The sequence below is a fragment of the Python bivittatus genome, unplaced genomic scaffold, assembly GCF_059951505.1.
Source record: "Python bivittatus isolate LINGU-HERP-01145 unplaced genomic scaffold, Pbiv_v1 ctg000700_np1212, whole genome shotgun sequence".
Classification (NCBI taxonomy): Eukaryota; Metazoa; Chordata; class Lepidosauria; order Squamata; family Pythonidae; genus Python; species Python bivittatus.
The window spans coordinates 53,340,278-53,360,170 of NW_028277098.1; the positions used below are offsets into that span (position 1 = coordinate 53,340,278).

General features: G+C 41.8%; 1 protein-coding gene across 2 annotated transcripts in view; it reads right to left on the reverse strand.

Moving 5' to 3' along the window:
- KCNC4 (potassium voltage-gated channel subfamily C member 4) overlaps positions 1–18,371 on the reverse strand; it is a 33,572-nt gene extending 15,201 nt beyond the window's left edge. For both annotated transcript variants that reach the window (XM_007431066.3, XM_025168467.2), the window contains exons 1-2: positions 16,106–18,371; positions 4,943–5,885 (exon numbers count right to left, since the gene is read on the reverse strand). In XM_007431066.3, coding sequence (XP_007431128.2) covers positions 4,943–5,885; positions 16,106–16,759 — 1,597 coding nt within the window. In that variant the 5' untranslated portion in view covers positions 16,760–18,371. The remainder of the gene's footprint in view (positions 1–4,942; positions 5,886–16,105) is intronic.
- Positions 18,372–19,893: the final 1,522 nt, after the last annotated feature.

A 19,893-nucleotide genomic window follows, 5' to 3' on the forward strand; every position in this document is an offset into this window, starting at 1 on the left:
CCTCCTTTGCCCTGTTAGAAGACTCTTGGGATCAGGATGTCTCGCCACTACATAATCCAGGGGAGGCAGCATTTTACCCCCCTTGTTCTTTTATTGATGCTAAAGTACTAGCTACATGAGCAACACAAGTTGCACCTCATTCACATACCTTTCAAGCCCTTATCATTGTGGAACGCAACATACAGCCATTTTTCCGCTGTTGATTTACAGCATCTGGAAGTCTGGCCATAATCCTGTGATATTTCTAAAGTATACTGGAATCAATTTCTCACCTTCTTGACTGGAGATCTGCATTCAGTCCTTTCACCTTTATATGATGGTGAATCCACCAATATTGAGGGGGAAAAGTGTCAAAACATCAGTCCTATATATCCCTACATTTCCAGAGACAATGCCTGTAAACATATACCATGTATTAATGTTATGGTGACTGCAATATGATTTCCACAGAAACTGGAGTTCTGGAAACAGCATTCTATTCAAGTCCATGATGAGTGTATAGTCCAGATATCACTCATAATATAGCAAATGTATCACTCTAGTACTGATAAGGTTGTTTTAGGCTAAATCTTTAATTCTCATAAATATTCCTTATCTGAAACTGAAGAAAATTATATAAATGACTTGCTCATACCTCCTCAGGTCTCAGACTTCTTGGTTTTCTCACTGTGAGATTCATCCAGAAGCTCAGTCAATGCCACCAATGAAAGTTGTACCATACCTGGTTCCCTAAGCTATTAGTAACAAAACAGCCTTCCTCAGCCTGGTGTATTAAATATATTGAAATCAGAATTTCAGACAGCAGACAGTAATCAGACAGCATTAGTCCCAACACATCTGCAAAACCACAAGCTGAGGAAAGATCTCACAGGACTTTGATAACTATCAAACTTCTTTTGAGTGACAGGATTAGAACTAAGCAAGGGCTGCAATCTGTTTATGATTTGTGCAAAACGCTAAATCAGATTTATTGTTCCAACACACTGGGAAGGCACTAGATGAGGGAAACGATGTTATAGACTGGGTACACAAATTGAACTAAGCCCAAATGTGACTTATTTGGTTTTCACTTACATGCTGTGTGGAACTAGCTACTGTGAGTGATAAATTATGGTGTGTAGCTTAGTGCAATGTCTGAATCTAGCTAAACTGGGGCTTATAAACTATGATTAAAAATTACTTTTGAACAATGGCTTAGTACAATGTGTGAATCCAGCAATGTAGCACAGTCTGTTAATCCAGTCACTGAAACTATTTGATTGGCTTTAAATTACAAACTGGAAGAAGCTGAAATAAGATAAAATAATGAAAAGGTTTACTTTCTGTTAGTTGAGTTGCATTAGAGCAGTGTTTCTCAACCTTGGCCACTTTAAGATATGTGGACTTCAACCCCCAGAATTCCCCAGCCAGCATAGCTGGGGTTGAAGTCCACATATCTTAAAGTGGCCAAGGTTGAGAAACACTGCATTAGAGGAAAGCAAAGTGCTCTTAGAGCTGAGATCTTTTATGTTGTTTTGAGTTTTGTTTGTTATCTAAATAAAGAAAAAAGCCATGCAAGGCAATTGCATTCAGGCCTGGCTGTGTGATCAGGCATATAAGGAAGCAACATCTGCAGGCAACGACAGAGTGGCAGATGAAGACGCAGGCCTCAGCCCACCCTTGCTGCTCTCCTGTCTCAGCTGCTGTTCATCTGACAGTCTGAAGGGCTGCAGCAGTCACAACCTGTCCCATCTCCCAGGCCACAGAATCAGTCACCTTCTTCACAATTCTGCTAAGCTGCTGCTACATACCATCAATACCTATACACCACTAGTAATGATGGAGAGGTACCCTCAGCCATTGGGGATTCCTCACTGAAAAATGCTGCTGCTTCTTTGTCCAGACTCCAGTATGTTGAAGAAGAGCTGTGACTTTCACTCTCTGCTCCTTGCTGCTTCCCACAGCACATCAGATCTATTGCAAACTAGTATAAACTAGTATAAGAAAGAACTTCCCAATTGCTTTTGTCTTACTTTCTAGTCCTTCCGCCCTAAGACGCAGATGTCTGGAGGGTTAATAATAGCAGTGAAGCCCCACAGGTCCTAAAGATTACAAAAGTTTTCCTCCATTGACTCTCTTTTTCTCCCATCAGTTGAAGTATGTTTTTCCAACATTGAGTTCCTTTAAAATAAGACCCTATTATTTTAGCATATATATATCACAGTCTAGATTTACCCATCCCACTAAAACATAGTTTGTTTTCACCATGGCTAGCAGAACAAGCCATGGTGGTATGGTTCAGATGCCATAATTTACAAACCACAATGACTGGATTGAGGCAATACACTAAGACAAAACCAAAAGAATGCCCACCACCTTATGATTTAGTGGAAGTGTTTGCAAGACACATGGAATCAGAAAGTAGACAAGTATTCACATGTTGCACAAACCCAGCCCATAAGGTTACTTTATGGTTTAGTGTATTGGGATGAGTAAGCAAGTACATCCAGTGAACACACAGCTAGTGTGACATATGAATCCAGTCTTACTTCATTATTAATTAATAACTGTATTTTTAATTAGAGAGAGAAAAAGAGAGACGTGGGATTTTCTGTGTTAAGTGTCAAAAGAGCAGCCTTTGGACAAGATATTTGAAAAGGAGTAGCCATCTGCTCTTCCATTTCAGACACCAAAATGTCTCGGGTTGTCCTGATTCCACTGCACCTCTGAGTTTGAGATGTGCAAATATGCATATACCAACCACACCCCCTCAGGTCCATTCTGGAGTCATTTACTGGAAGACTCTTTAACAAAAATCTTTGCCTCTTTTCCGGTAAAAATCAGAAAGCATGATTGCTCTTCTCACTTCTGTGCTGATATACGTTTCCCATAGGTGTCCCAAAGCACTTCCCAGTGTGAAACAACCTGCAAGAGGAACTCCTGGAGAGCTACAGCCATAAACAGCAAGTACAAACAGCTTAAGAACCACCCATTGCTGGAACAAAAGACACAGCAGCAATCAGAACATACATCACCTGCATCTATGAACGTCCACCTTTCATGCTAACAAGCTGCACACTCCAGAGAACATACCATTATGGGTTGCCTGGCTGATTTTGGGATTCCAAAGACAATCCTTAGAGACTTACTGCTGTAGAAAAGGTCAGATGGTTAATCAATGCTTAAGAAGAATGGCTATCCTTCAAACAGAGCAGGCATGACAGACCACTTAAATGCAACATTAGATTGCAAAAGGCGTGACTTTACATATTAGAGGAAGTAGGCACTCAGAGACTGTGCATTTTCTTTGGCATATTTAAGGTCAAGCTGTCAGCCTTCACAAAAGCTACACAAAATGCTAAACACATCTTTGGCTTCCACAAGTGGGATTCTTTTGTTTTTAAAGTTGTCATAGCAATATCAGGAGCATGACATAGGTTTTCAACTTTTTTCTCCTGCACCCTAGTGTTTTCCTGCTGAACCCTTACCTCACCCTGCTCCTAACAGAAGCAAATGGCAACCCTGATACGGGATTACTTTTTTTAATGGAGAAAAAGCACAAGTGGGAGAGATTGGCTTAATCTGAAGGTGGACAACATGTGAATGAAAGATCCCAAGCCACTCCTGAGCCCCTTTTCTGAGCCCCTGGTGCTTCTTCCAATCACGGATTAAATTTCAGCATTGCAGTTGCCAAAAAAATCAGTAGAGAGTTTTCTTGTCATTTGAAGGAGAGAAACACATGACAATTATAACATTACATCTGAGATAAGTTTATCATGTTTAAAAAAGAAAGACAATTTCTATATCCCCACAGCTTCTCCCAAAACCAGAAACATCCACAATGTTCTGGGCCTGTCCATGTGATTCAGCCCCACAAACTATGGCCCCTGAGTCCTCCCAAAAATATCAAGAATGACCCCAAACCACTAAAAAGTTGCCTATTCTTGGCTTAACTAAGGCTGTCATACCTGGGGTATAAAGTATAGACCACAGATAGATGGCAGCAAAGAGTTAAACAGTATCTCTTTGTTGCCACCTAGTGATCATCCACAGCCATCTTCCCCCATACTAATCTCTAGATCACAAGGTATTTTAGTTTAAACAAAAAGAAAAAAAACAACATGAAGTTTAAAAATAATTTTAGTTTATCCCTCTGTGCAGTGCAGTGAATGACAACCTAGATTCTACAGATATTTTGGAAAGTAACTTCATGCATTCTAGCCAGAATATTGGCCATCTGGGAATTACAGGCACTACTGTCCAAAAGATAGGGTGGGCAAAAGGTTGCCATTCATGTTCTGTATAGGGTTCAAAATGAGATCTTATAGGTATCCTCAGAAGGAGAAATGTTCAGTCTCCAATCGCTGTAATTAGTTATAACCAGCCTGTCAAATGATTAAAATAGTTTTAGTTTCCTTAAAGACAGTCTTCCTCAATAATTGTCAGGATTTTTAAAAAGTTAATTAAAAACCATTGGTGCCAAATGCTAGCTTGAAAGAGGCCAACATCATGTTCTGAAGCACACAACCTACCAATTTTGTTGACACCAAGAAATTCTGGACTCTGGAAGTCTTATGTATGCCGTTGTGTGAAGTTTATGGTAGTGGGATGTAAACTGTTGTTCAGAAAGGGGTGGGATATTATCCTTTTTAGACAGACTTGTAATTATTCAACTTCTTCTGAAATGGACAAAACTGTCTGGCCTAATGAACCCACTTCTTTAATTCTCTCCCTTTGGTCATCATTATAAAGATAATAAGATCAATAACTAGAGGAAGGTTTCTCTGCTCTCACCCCAGACAGCATACCTTTATTCAGATGATACCTCCTGCACCATATGTGTACATAATCTTATATTTCTTCTAAAGCCACTGTTTAACACATCTACAAATTTATGTCCGGAATCTTCCCACCACTTCTCTCTCTTTCTGGGTTTTGCTTAGTCTGAAATCTTACATCTCACCTGATCTTTTCCTCTCCATCACCCCAGCCGCTGTGGCTGAAGCCAGAGGACTGTTGTAACTCTGAATACTGTTGTGAGGTGAGTTGTCTTCTGATTTGCAGAATGTTGGGGAGTCAAGTGGTGCTGGACGTGGTATGTGCTTCTTTTTCTTCTTTGGGAGCTTTTGCTTTGCCATGGCCAATGAGTAATACATTCCAAAGTTGTTGACAATGACTGGAACAGGCATAGCAATGGTAAGAACACCGGCCAGGGCACAAAGAGCTCCCACCAACATGCCTGACCAGGTTTTGGGATACATGTCTCCATAACCCAAAGTTGTCATGGTTACCACTGCCCACCAAAATCCAATTGGAATATTCTTAAAGTGAGTGTGGTCACTACCACTAGGATCAGATGGCTTGGCACCAATCCTTTCAGCATAATAGATCATGGTAGCAAAAATCAAAACTCCTAGAGCCAGGAAGATGATGAGGAGGAGGAATTCATTGGTACTGGCCCGGAGTGTATGGCCCAATACCCGAAGTCCCACAAAATGGCGGGTCAACTTGAAGATCCGGAGGATCCTGACAAAACGAACTACCCTCAGGAAGCCCAGCACATCCCGCGCAGCCTTGGATGATAGGCCACTGAGTCCCACCTCCAAATAGAAGGGCAAAATGGCTACAAAGTCAATGATGTTAAGAAGGTTCTTAATGAAGATCAATTTATCCGGGCAGCAAACAATGCGCACCAGGAACTCCAGAGTGAACCACAGCACACAAACTCCTTCAATACAGGTGAGAATAGGCTCTGTCTCCATCTTTTTCATCACAACAATCTCAGTCGTGTTGCCCACTACCAGAGTCTCAGTCACATTGGTGTCTATGATGAAGGCTTCATGTGTCTCCAGGCAAAAAGTTGTGATGGATACCAGAATAAAAAAAAGTGAGGCAAAGGCGATGATCTGGAAAGGAAACGAAAAACATGCTCAATGGTTAAAACAACTATGGGAGAAGAAAAGCAACCTAAGAAACAAGCTTGCAAGTTTTAAAATCGGTTTTATTCTCTCCTTCTCTTTCATTTTAATCATTACAAAGAAGGCTTGGAATAAAGAAGCATGCTTCATTTGAATCTAGGGTGAGAAATAACCATTGAAAGACATCCTTACACACTTTACAGGGCCTTCCTCTTCTCTTTCCTATGATCCATTTTAGACCATCAAAATGGAAGATCCCATTTTCAATCTACCCATCTGAGTTATTCACATTCTAATCCTATATAATTTATTTTGAACTTAACCTCGCTAAATTGTATAACAGTAATAGGAATAATAATAAATATATTTGTACCCAGGTATCAGACAGAGACTGAGCAAATGAGATTCAGCTTCTCTTAATTCAGTTCAATTATTTTACAGCATGAAGTTTGTCATCTCACAGGGAGCAGTGAAACTTATTGGCCGATTTGGTTTGCCTTCCAACCCAAAGGCTAGTCTAACACCTTCCTCTGATAGTAACAATAAACAGAAAAACTCAATTGCCCAGCTGTGACTGTTTATATTTGCTTGTGCTCCAGCCTCATTTATGTTCATTTTCCTCTGCAGATTAGTTTGCCAACAAAGGGAGGAGTTAACACCTATATGAATATGCAGGATGGCTGTTTCTCTGCTTTCTTTCATGAGCAGTGGCAGCAAAGCTCTGACAATGCCAAAGAGCAAGAAAACTATTATTTAAAATCAGGTTTCTTATTTGTTAATCCATGAATCCTTTTGCTACCCTATAATAGTTTTACTGATTTGCTACTAACTGGATCTTCATGTTACTTAGAAGAATAATCTAAAAGTCTTTTATAATTAAACCGACAACATGTCTTTTGAATGGACCTGACATATCACTAACAAAAAGTGATCGTTTATCACTTTTCATATTTCATTTTGCTCTTTCTGTATACATGCAAGGATAATATGCTTGGACCCATAGTAAAACTAGTTAAACACTCAAGGGAGCTGCAGGTTTCCTTCCTCTGATCAAGAGTCACCCACATTACAAATCAAACTAGTATTGAAAAATGAGGATTTTCTAAAGGCAAAAGCTGGTAACTATTGAACAGAGCTGTTTTATTCTCTGTTATGGAAATAAATGCCAATTTGTTTCAATTCATACAGAGTCATTGTTTGCTATCTCCTCCCCACAATGATCTCTTACATGATATCATAACATACTCTTAGGTAACTAAGTCTCATTTCCAACTATGCAATCAATGGTTGTATAATAGAAGAATCAAATGCAAACTCTACACCTAATCTGATTAAAAAAAAAAATACAGGGGAGCTTCATCTAACTCAATATGCATAAACTGCATTGAGACTAAGAAAATAATGCTTAAACACACTTTTTAAAAATCATCTATTTGGATTTACTTTGCTTAGGATGTCATTTGACATTGCACCCACTCAAGTTGATGGCATTTCCAGCCTACTTTCTAAAGAAAAATTCTTGGCTGCAGTCCTCCAAATGCAGGATATTTCAAAAGCTGTGTAACTGGGGCAAATGTAAAACAAGTACAAACACACGCACACAAATATGCACCATTTTCTTCAAGCCATGGATGCTTTATCTGAAAAGCCAGTCCACCCAACACTTCTACTGAATTAGTGACCTGCATGCAGCAAAAGGCAGTGGCTGCCGAGAGCTTTCCAATCCTCCTCTGTGGCACTGGTTAAACTCTAATCATTACAGTGGCATATTGTGGAAAGCAACTCAAAAGGAGATTAATAAACCCTGTTTTCTGGGTGGAAATGTTACTCTGCAGGTACAACTGCATGAAAAAATGTCAGTAACTTTACTTATCTCTCTGCTATCTTTTCCTCCAAGCCCCCACAAAGTAGCTTATAAAAATAACCATAAAACAACACTTTTTTTTTTTTTAGTAAATATGCTTATGTAAAAGAGCAGGTCAGAATAATTCTGCTAAGGCAGCAGCATACTTCCATAAATTAATTTTTTTTTAATTTAAAATTAATTTAAAATCAGCAGCACTAAAGATAATTCATTAGATATTCAGCCCAGGATCTTAAATCAAAACAGAACAAAAAGCCAGGACCAAGTGAATTTTAAGGATCACTCTAGAAACAAACAAATATTCCTTTGGATTCCATTTAGATCTCTGGACCAGTGCTGATTCCCATAAATTCTGAATGGTGTATTAAACAACAATTATTGCTAAAGTAAAGTACACAATTAGGAATGTACTTTCATCATAAGAAGGAGAGCAGAATTTTAGCAGAACATGTATTTTAGTACTAGTGAAAACATATTAGAAGTAGTGGCAAAAAATTGCCTTCCTAAATATTGTGACTTCCCTGTGATCATTTCCAAGGGATTCAGTCAGTGGGAAGAAAACAATTTAATATGAGATGAAGGCATATTAGGGCTCCAATTTTCTTTCTTTTCCTGACCTCCAAACAAATAGTATTTATAAATCAAAGCTAATCCCTTGAAGCTGGAAACAAGCTACCCATTATATTCATATGGCACACTAAACCAGAATTTGTCAAAATGAGCAATATTCACGTGTTCTTCCTGCTACCAGTACAATTAACAAAGCATGGACAATTCCATCCATCTGCAATTTGGCATGCTGTCTGATCCAGGAACTTTGATTTCTTGCTGTCAGAACAAGCAACAAAAAGCCAAATGAACAAGCCAGAGCCAGAGAGCATGATAAAGAGCGGTGGTTTTTAAGCCATCTTTGTTTATAAGAGAAGCCACGGCATACAATTAGAGGAGTATGCACTGAACATTCCTTGTTAGCTGAAGACGTCTGGCATAAATTGGTCCTATAAACCCAATAATTTAGTCATCCCCTTCTGAACCAATGGGGGCTTGTGAATAGCCCTCCTATTTAGCTCCATGTTCAGTGTAGTATTACAGTGACCAATTTAGAATGTTATCAATTTAATTTAAGGGCTGAGCAAAACTTGAAAGGAATGCTTTGCTGAATGTTTCAATGAAGCACACCCTCAAAGATGCTTTGTGAAGCAACATGGTCCCCTTGCTTCTAGGAATGACATGAGGTGAAACAACCAAGTTGCTTCATCTCATTTTGCTTTAGAGCCCTTTTCAAGCCTTCTCCTGCCGAATCTGCAGTCCTGGCCAACATGCTCCTAGCTGGGTGGCTTCCACAAAGACCTCAGGATTGCCTGCAGTGACAGCTGAAGGAGGCCAGCCAGGACCCCCCCCCCCACCTCCAGTATGTGACAAAGCTCTTCCATTTGCCATTTGCCTCCTCTTTCAACAAGAACTATAGAAGAGCTACCACTCATTTACAAATTGCTTATCAAAAGCTTTGGTGAGTAATCCAGGGGAGACAAATGGCACATCCTGCACAAAGGAAGATGTGATAGATCCAAAGCTGTTTGCTTCCTCTGAACCACCTACCAAAAGTTTTGTGTGCCAAAGGGCTAGACTGAGTGGCTCATGCAGTAGGCAGTCTCAAAGCCACACAGCCTGGAAGCACTTCCACCAGCAATAATGGAGAAGCTGAGAGAAGCTTGTCCTACAGCATGGACCAAAGTGCTTCCATGGATACCCAAACTGCTTTAGCAAGGCAAATGAGACCACTTGTTTGTTATGATGACACATTACTTCCATGGCATAAATTCTCCAAGTCAATTCATGCAGGTTTGCTAACTTATAAATAAACAGTGATGAAACGATCACTGCCCAGGATCTGCTGGACATCTGGCAAAACAATCTTGTAAAAAAAAAAAAAAGAATTGTGTTACAGAGATACTTTTGATCTAAAGGAAAAAGGTGGACAGAACTGATGTAATAGCTCCCCCCTCAATTATGAACTTGCTAGTTAAAAAGGGAAGTTCAAGCACTGTGATCACTGCAACATTTAAATCATTGTGGAGCATTGGTTTTAAATTCATGTAGAAATATAACTCTACATTTGTATACACATTTGTACACAAACTATACATTTGTGTACACATTTAAAATGAGTGGTAATCTGTATATGAGTCTTAAATGTTTCCATTTCATCCATTTATATGCTGTCTTTCTACTTTAGTGGCTAAGAGTAACTACCATACAAAATATAAAAAGGTTTTAAAATCAAGACTAAAATTAACGAACAATGAAAAGTCTGATGACAAAAGAAGTAAGGTCTTCTTCGAGTCAAGCTTGATTCCTGAAAGATCCCAAAACTGCACTAGAAGATTATCTCTAGTCATGCTGGGACCATAACCAACTCACACAATCTAGGATTAGGAGCAAGCTGTGCAAATTAGAAGTCACAGCCCTCTGGCAGAATTGAGCCCTGGCACTTTCCTTACCAAAAAGTAACCACTGCTCATTTGCTGTCAAATCATTGCATAGATCAATCAGTTTTCACTGAAATATGAGACAATACTCCTTCTCCCATTTTCTTAATCCATATGTTGGATAGCCAGTTTATCAACGTGCTAAGCCATAATGTGCTTGGTTTTGATGTTGCGTGAATTCAGCCATGCGATTTGTGAACTCTAATTCAAGATTTATTATGAACTGTGAACCCAGCCAACTATGGTCCATTCAATAAACTACAATTAAGCAAATAATGTGTGAAATCAGCCAGTATCTACTAAAGGAAAGACCTTAGTCTATGGGAAGATCAAGTCACTTTTTCCCATTTTCTAAAACAGCTTCTGGCATCTTGCAAAATTTATTGGACAAGTTATTAGTATCTTGCAAATCCTCATCCTGGAGAATTTCCAGAACATTAGAATCTCTACAACATTAAAACATAGGATATGATTACTTTGCTGCAGTTAAACTAGGTTGGGGATGGTCAGTGCCTGGATGGGAGACTGCTTGGGAATTCAACATGTTCAGTTTTGAGATCCCATACTGAAAGGATGATTGGATTTGAAGGCCTAGATGACCTATTCCAACTCTATGATTCTATGAAGTGGTGTGTCTAAGCTTATGCACATTCTTATTAAGTGTTAAGCGCGTGCACGCATACACACACACACACACACGGCAAAGCCAAGGAACCAAGAATGACATGGATTTCAGTAACTTATATTTAATACTAGTTCAGGATTAATACAGAATCTTGAAACCTGTAATAATAATTTCCCAGCCTTTGTTAGAGTGAGCTAACTAAGGCAAAAAGTATTTTTTCCAGATCTCTCAGCACCAAGACTGAGTTGCCTTTTCTGAGATAAGCATTCAACTGATCACCCTCAGCTCTCCCACAAGCTCTCACTCCAAAGGAGTTTGCTGGGTCCAATACATGCAGTGCATGGACATGTCTTTCTTCTCCAGCAGGTCCGACGTCTCAGAGAAACTGCATACACAGTGACAGGAGCCAACAAGCTGACAATTACTTGGATCAAACCAGGGTTAATTAAACAATGAATTTATGTATGTATTTATTATTTTGTTTCTTACTATTCCTTCAAGAAGTTCAGGATAGACTGATCATAACCTGTGATAAACAGTATATTAACTGGGGAAAGCACAGCTTCTTAGATTTACCCCATAAAATTAATGACTAAAAGAGAGGTTGAATCTGAATTTCCCTGGCACTCTGACCTACTGTACAACATCACACTGTTTCCATCCATTCTGTGAGACGCTCTTTGCATTCCCATTATCCTCAACCCATTTGCCAAATAACAGCAGGGTAAGTGTGCATGTCTCTAAAGACCTAAACTCTTAATGCAACTCTTGTCTTTACAGAAATTGTAGTGACCTCCAACTCTGAAAGCAAAACTAATATCTGCCATAATTGGCAGAAAGTGAGGTGAAAGGACCACTTTCATTTGGGGCTCTTAATCAGACTGCTACATTGTATGTTCCAAATTATAGCTCATTGTGCTACTCTCTGCATGTTATTTATTTCTTCAACACTACAGAAGTGCAGGACTTCTTCCTGGCATATAGTACTGACTCCTCCTCTGCTGGACACGCATTCAAATGAAGCCAATATGGTCTTCCAAGAATACTGTGACTTGATTTACAATCATTTCACAATAAACATGTAGGTTAGGTTTGGAACTGCTGGAGGTCTATATCCAATGGTGCTGACTCTTCAATACCTCATAATCTAGTGGCCACAAGTAGGCAGTAGGGTGTAGATAGAAAATTCAGGATTTACTATGTCCCTTCTTTGTCTAGTACTCTGCCTGCTCTGTCTATGAGATTGTTAATTAAAGGTCACTTCCGTCTTTTTCTTCCCAGGCACACAATTTACAGAGCACATGCTCCTGGAATCTCCCCCTGGTAGGATGTAGCTAGCTAGATGCCAGGCTTTGCCCATCCCTGTACTTCCTGTGAATAAACCTCCTTCCTGTTATAGTTATAAAATCTACTTCACTAATCATTACTCAAACCATATTCCATTTCTTAGGAAAAAATGTGCACACACACCCACACCATAACAGAGTAACCTCCAATATGCTTAACTGGATTGTGCACAGAGTTGAGTTGTATGATCCTTTTAACCCAGGCAATTGTGTGATAATGGAGGGGCGGCAGTGTTAACCTCAATCAGCCCAGGTTTGTTTTGGGTTAACAGGCTTTTCCTTCACAATCTGTGTCATGCAAATGTCCTAACCCAGTCAAAAAGTGTGGCGTGTGGCCCAGCTTGCTCCAAGAAAAAGAAAAGTGTCTACAGAGCTGCTGGAAAAGCTAGATTCTCCATTGAAGAACTCACCCCTGGAGTCCTGGCATCACAACCACCAAGGACACCAAGAAGGAGGAAAGACCATCCATGGTGCCCCTCATGCTGAAACTCTGAAACCCTTTGCACACTTGTAAATGTAAATGTAAACAAACAGCGAGGCTCCTAACAATACTATCTGTGAGCCCTACTTGCACATTTGATATAGATGATGGAAGAGTGGGATGATGTTTGCTGCTCTCTTTTCTGTGGTCTGCCTATCCTGGTTGCTTATCCTGGATGCCTTAAGTTCCTGTCCCCTGCCGTCTTCCACTTCTGGGCCTCCACCAACCCCCTGTGGAGCTCCTTGTGATTAGGGACAGCTATTTCCTTCACTGTTGCTTTCCCCCCTCATTAAAGGCTTTGTTTTCCTTCCCAGGAGGATGGGAGTGCTTTTCTTCCCATGGGCCAATTTGGGGAAACTAGCCCACGGATCAGGGTGATGATGGAGACTTTTTGAGATTCGGTCTGGCAGGTTATATTCTGCCCTCTGTGGCTCTACGGCAGTGTTTTTCAAACTTGGCAACTTTAAGATGTATAGACTACAACTCCCAGAATTCCCCAGCCAGCCATGCTGGCTGGGGAATTCTGGGAGTTGAAGTCTATACATTTTAAAGTTGCTAAGTTTGAAAAACACTGCTCTACAGGAAGATGAAGAGAGGTAGGAGTCAACAAAATGGCTGTTGTGTGCTGAGGGATGGAGGGAGGGACAGGCAACCACAGTGAGTTTATGAACAAATATTTTTGTGGAAACATCTAGGGATGAGACGGTCACAACAAGGTATTCATATTTCTTTCCTTTATGGCAGAACCTCTTAGGAAAAAGAGTTTTTCGGCACTACCAAAGTATAAAAGCACTTCGCAAGATATCCCATTCATGTTTCATGCACTCTTTAAACATTCTTTTTAAATCCAGCACTGATAATTAGAATAGGTACTTGATAAATGTTGAGATCACCTTGCTGAATGTTTCTAGATTTTAAAATCAGTTGTACTGTACCATTTGCACTTCATGAGAATCCTTATCATAGTTGGAAGGAAGCTTGGAAATGAAGAAGAATTGAACCTCCATCACCAACCATTGTCAATTCTTGTAGAGTGCAATGGAATCAACCAGGACATGCTGGCCAACTGCTAATATATATTTTGTTTCCTTTAATTTAGACAACATTGGATGCTCTTACATAATGGCTCTGTGCCTGGGAGAGCCACATTTCTTTCCAGATTCTTTATCTGACCTTGACACTTTTATCTTTATCTTCTCCAACAGGTTGAAATCTTTGCTTAAACAATAACACTGATACCTTCCTTTAAAAAAGAAAAAGGAAGGTTTAAAAAGGTACTTAGCTACTGAGGGAAAACTGAAATGATCATGTTCTCATAGATTTGTAACAAGCCAGGAGGAGGCTGTCCTCACTCTCTGTTTGCTTGATATTGATGATTATTACTAGCAAAACTGTTAATTTCTCACCTATAATCATCATTTTATTGCCAGGCCATGGAAATCAATGACTGATTTTTTTTTCTAAAGAAGGCAAGACAAAGGCAATACAGAAAAATCCAAGGACGTTGTTTTCAACAAATTTGTTTATACCTTCTCATAGACAAAGAGTAGCTTTGGAAATCTAAGACCTTTGAGACCTAAATAGGGTATAAATTCCATCTAAAATGTATCTTTTGGAGATATGACTGCCTAAATTGTCTGTCTGCCTGAAAGAGAATATTTTGGATAAATTTTATTGGCACTTCCCAGTTAACCCTCCCCATGGCATATACATTTTGAGGTGAACTATGAGAGAAGCAAAACTAGCTTCAGAGTTTGCACTTTTAAATCTTAGTATGTTCTTCATCCCGAGTGTTATATACAAGATGGAAAGCTCAGAATATGTATGCCAGGATGTATATATACCATGTGACTAAGAAAACAGATATATGGTTTCTTGAAAATAAAATCAAGAGTATGCCTGTATGGCAAAAATGAGCTTATAAAAACAATGTTTATAAGGAAGAGCAAAAAAGTGTGGACATTGTCTATTATTAATTTGCATAGGCTTGATTGGGAATGAAATGGACATATTTCTATTAATATGCACAAAAGAAGCGTTTATAAAAAGGAAGGGAAAACTAACGTAGAGATCTCTATCAGACCCCAATTTGTATCCAAAAATTTGCATCGTCCACGGATTGCTGATTTGCCTGCAAATTATTATTCCAAATATTAAAAGTAAATTTGTGCAGGTATGGGGAAACTATAGGAAAACCTCACATAGCACAGTAGAAAGAAATAAAAAGGTAGGACAAAAGTAAGTCTAGTAAATTTATTTGACTTTTTTTGTGTGGGTGTATGTGGATATGTATACATGGACTTCTGTATACATGCAGACATAAGAGAAAGATGTTTGCTGGAGATGAGCAATCCTGGACAAATGAAATCTTTCTTGATGGAACCCTGTAGAAAGGAGACTTAAAATTAAGTAATAGGATGTCTCTCAGCCTAGGAGAAAATTTTCTGTACCCAAACTTAACTCAGCTTACAGTTCTTTTATGCAAAAGCCCACTCATGACAATACAAAACTTTCTTGTATTTTAGCCACCTAGTTTCAGAGAAAAAATCGTTTTGCTGTTATTATTGCTTACCAATGGAGAATTAGAAATGTGTGGCTAACACCCAGGGATCTACCAGTACTACCCCTATCCTAACGTAAACTAGATCTTATACCACTAGTAAATTCAGAGCACCTGGCAATCATACAGCTAAAAAAAAAAAAAGAATATATAGGGGGGAAAAAACTTTTATTAGGCTTTCCCCAAACTCTGTCAAATGTTGGATTCAATGGGAGGAAAAAGAATCTGTTCAAGGGTGTGCTGATAAGCAGATTTTTCTGATACCTGCAAAGAGACCCCTAAATACAAGCTCTGTTCTTATCTGCAAGAGAGTTGTACAGTAGTGATAAATAACTTGGGAATATAAAAGAGCTAGGTATTTATCATTCATAATAAAGAAACATACATGCACAATGAAAAAGAGGAGAGCAAGACATGTTACCTGTATCAGCAGGGGCAAATAAAGTGGAAAATAAGAGAAGAGAAGCAACAGAAGAGCAAGCAGGGGTCACTGTCAGGGTAAAGAGCTCCACTGAAAACTTTGAGGACAGCTTGAAATGTAAAGCAACTACTAAATCCCCAAAGAAACATACTTGGGGGGGGGGGGTTGCATGCCACAAAACCCAAGTGCTAATTCAACCTTCCCTGATCAGATATGCTACAATACAGTGCCCTTCACCCCCACCAAATTGGTCACTGACAATGCTGCCTAGGAATGATGGGACTTGTAGTTCTACATATCAGAAGGGCACCGAATTGTATTCTAGACATTAGAAGGGGGGCACATACCTACCCACCCACCCACCTTAGGAAACTGGTGCTACTGCAGGTCCCCCCATTCCCAACCCTTTCTTAGTGACTCACCCGGGCTGCCCTTGATGAATAGGGATCCTCAAAAAGTGCCCACATCTTGGGCTGCCAGTTGCGGCAACAGCTGCTGCCTCCTCCTCCTCCACCTGCAGCCCCAGGAGGCCTATCCTCCATGCCCAGGTGTTGAAGAGTCATCTCCCGGGCCCCTTCATCTTCAGTCTCCTCCCCAGCCAATCCACTGCCAGGCTCAGGGCTCTCAAAGATATCCAGGGCTTCCTCAGCATCACGGTGCTGGCGATAAGTCATCCAGCAGCAGGGCTCCACGTCAGTCTCATCAATGCCCCAGTAGGTGAGCTCCTCTTCAAAGAGGGGCCCACAGATGTCTGCTGGGCAGTGTAGTTTGCCCGTGCGGTAATAGTTCAACACATAGGAGAAAATGCCTGGGTGGCGGTCAAAGAAAAACTCATTGCTCTGCCCATCAAAGTCAAAATTGCTCTGGGCATCAGGATCTGCCAGCCAGGCCAGGCGGGTTCCTGGCAAGGTGCGCAAAGTGCTCTTGTAGGTCTCATGCCGGGTGCCTCCCACGTTGATCGTGATCTTGTCTGACTCCTCTCCTTTGCCCATTTCTTCCTTCAGGCATGTTTTGGAGGGTGGCTTGTTCCCTGATTTGCGCCCTCGGTAAGATGAGACACACACGGAGCTGATCATAGATTAGGTTAGGTGGGCCAGTGGTGCTTCTAAGAACCTGTTTTCTTCCGGCCCAGAAGCACGGGAGGAAGGAGCAGAGAAGGGCGCTACAGCAGCTGTGCCTTGAGGGGGCTGGTGTGATGGAGCTCGGTTGGCTTACGATTTTGAACAACTACCGTTATTCTGGAGGGAGAAAAGGAAGTCTCCTCAAGCCTCCCAAAGCCCAGCCAGGAGCTGCAACAAGTGCCTCAGTGTGCCGGGAGCAAAGCCTGGAGGCGGGAAGGAAACGGCCCTGTCTGGTCAGCAGAGATAGCCGAAAGATTCTGCCTCCTTTTAGGCGGGCTGGAAGCAGATGGCCACGGAACTGGAGCGGCAGGGCGGGTAATTCATCTGAGGCACAGGCTCCTGGTTAAGCCAAAAAGAACGTGAGAACAAACACCACCAGATATTCCTAGGAATAGGAGCAGCAGCCAGGAAGAAACGCCTCTTCTGCTTTCTGCCGCTCGCCAGGGCTCAGCAGGTTGGTAAACAGCCCCGTCTCGCGAAGTGGAGAAGAGAGCTTGACGTGACTTTAAAGACGATTTTAAACTTCCGAAGACCTCCTGGAGTAAACACGCTCCTCTCTCCCACGCACCCCTGAGAGATACGCAACCAACTCTCCGGGTCTCGCCTTGCCTCCTCTTCGTTCCAAAACCCTCGCTCGATGGCCCGCCTTTCCCCGCCAGGCAGTCAGGAGACACACAACACCGACCTCGTCAGCGCAGCAGAAAGGCACCGTGCCGGTTTCCGGGACGAGGTGAGGAGCCGGCAAGGAAAGCCGATTTAACAAGGCGCATCCTCGGCAGTTGAGTCTTCGGCTGAACGGGTTCCGTCGCGGCAATCCCAGATAGGGGAGGGCAGGGAGGCTCCGAACAGGGCTTGGCTGTCTCTGGTCCGCTGGGTTGGGAAAAGAGATTCAGGCTCCCGACACAATCTGCCTCCCGTCGGAGACCATCGGGTCTAAGCGGGAGAGCAACGGTCTTTCCACGGCCGAGGCGAAAGGGGGCGGGTGGGCTTGTCGGGCTTCAGGTGCGCTTGCGAGAAAGCGGGAGCAACCCGAGCCCGCTCGGCGCTGTCTCATTTTCAGACTGTGGGAGGGCGAGAGGGAGTGGAACGAGCGCACCGCTTGGGCGACTTGGGCTCTCTCGCGCGCGCTCGCCTCTCTTCCCCTCCTCCAGGACTGGGAGGGGCTGTGGGGGGCAGGGCTGCTCGCGCGGGGCAGCTTGGCGCAATCCAGAAGTTGCTGCGCGAGGAGAGCCGAGAGGAGAGAGTCTGCGGACAGTCGCGCCCTTAGTTCTTCGCGCTACAAAGCATCCTGTTGCCGCCAGCGACGGCGGCGTCCAGACGGCAAAGCAGAGCCGAATCGCCGAGCCGAAAAGCCATAGGAGGCGCAAAACCGACTGAAGCGGGCGCGTTTCTCTTGCAGCCCAGAGGGGGTGCTCGCGGGAGGGCGGCGCGGACGAGGTGGCCCCGGCAGCTTTCCTATGAGTGGCTTTGCGTAGCCTGTTGCCCGGATACTCGAGCGAGAGCTGGCGAGATGCTTCATCCCTTTGCACGGTCACGGTGTGCGGACGATTACGGGCTGGGCTCGCCGCGTGCTTCCTTTTGCATTTTAGCTAGCAAAGAAGCGCCCTTGGAGTGGGGGAGGCGGAAAAGCCTCTCTCGCTGAGCCCTCCTAGGATGCGTAGGGCAAATGCGCTTGTTCCAAAGGGGATCCTAACCCTCCCCCATCAAATGCAGAGAATGAATGCTATTTCAGAGAGCATCCCGAAATCTTTAATCATTTCCAGGGAGGAAGCACGTTAGCCTTGCAGCAATAACCACAAAGATCAGGGGAGACGGATTTAGAAGTGAGTCCATACTTTTGGCCCATCCAGCCTATTGCTGTCTACGTTGCCTGGTAACGGCTACCGATCCCCTGTTGCTGCTGATACCTTTGCATTTCATTCCTTTCTGACTTGTTTGTATTCGTGCCCCAGCCCTAAGGGCATAATGCTCTATGTTATAATAAGAGTGGATTGCAGACAACAAATGCTTAGGGCACAGAGGAAGCTGCTTTACATACAAGGTCAGATCATGCATCCAGTGGGTGTGAGTACAAGAAGCAGGTTTTGGGTGCACATTAGGAAAAAGTCCCAATTGTAAGAGGTATTCTACAGGTCAAGAGGTGAAACAGGCTATGAACACCTTTGTGGAGGTGTGTTTAAACCAAGGCTGGATTGCCATCCATTGCAGTAGTGAATTCCTGCACTGGGCCTGGGTTGGACTAAATGATTTCCAGTATTATTTTGAACTCTTTTGTTTTATGATTCTACTATCCATTTAGCCTACTGACTGGCGGTAGCTCTCCAGATTTTTTTCCAACCTCATCTGGAAATGGTGGGAAATGAACCAGGGATCTTCCACAGGCAGAACATATGTTTTACTACTGGCTCTAAGCTCCATCATAAATTTGCTCTTTAAAGTACCACAGTAATGTTTCTTATTTTCAGTTACAAACTTGAGAGTCCAGCAGGGCAAGTCCTCCTTTGCCGATCTTATCAAAAGCCCCGATTTCTGCTTTTGCAAATGTGGAGAATGCTCTGCCTCTGACAGTTCAAGACACAGCTCAGCATTCCTCTGTTAGCTAGGGTTGAGATATTTGTGATAGTTGTATCTTTATTATGGTCAGTGATCACATTTTATAAAAATTTTGTAAAAAGATTGCAAGGCTCAGATTTTGAGATGATTAATAGAAATAAATAAAATGGATCAAACTGCAAAACACTAGTAGAATACTAATAAATCTGAAGTAGAAACCTACTTTGTGAATAAAGTACTAAAATATTAGAGCACTACACTAGTGGATATGAGTATATGTGTGTTTTGTTTATTTCTTTTCCACGTTGCTACCTGGCAGCAATCAGAGATGGTGTATGTAGAATATGTAACTTTATTGCGGTCCGTGACCAGTGAGATGTAACAGAAAGATATCCAAACATAAAACAACATAGAAAGTTATAAGAAAATGTACATTTATAAAATCCTAAAATTAGGAGAATGTTTTCTTGCTTTTTTCTTGGCAGCTGACAGAAATGTTGTGACCATCTTAGAGATGTTAGGTAAACAGTAAAAAG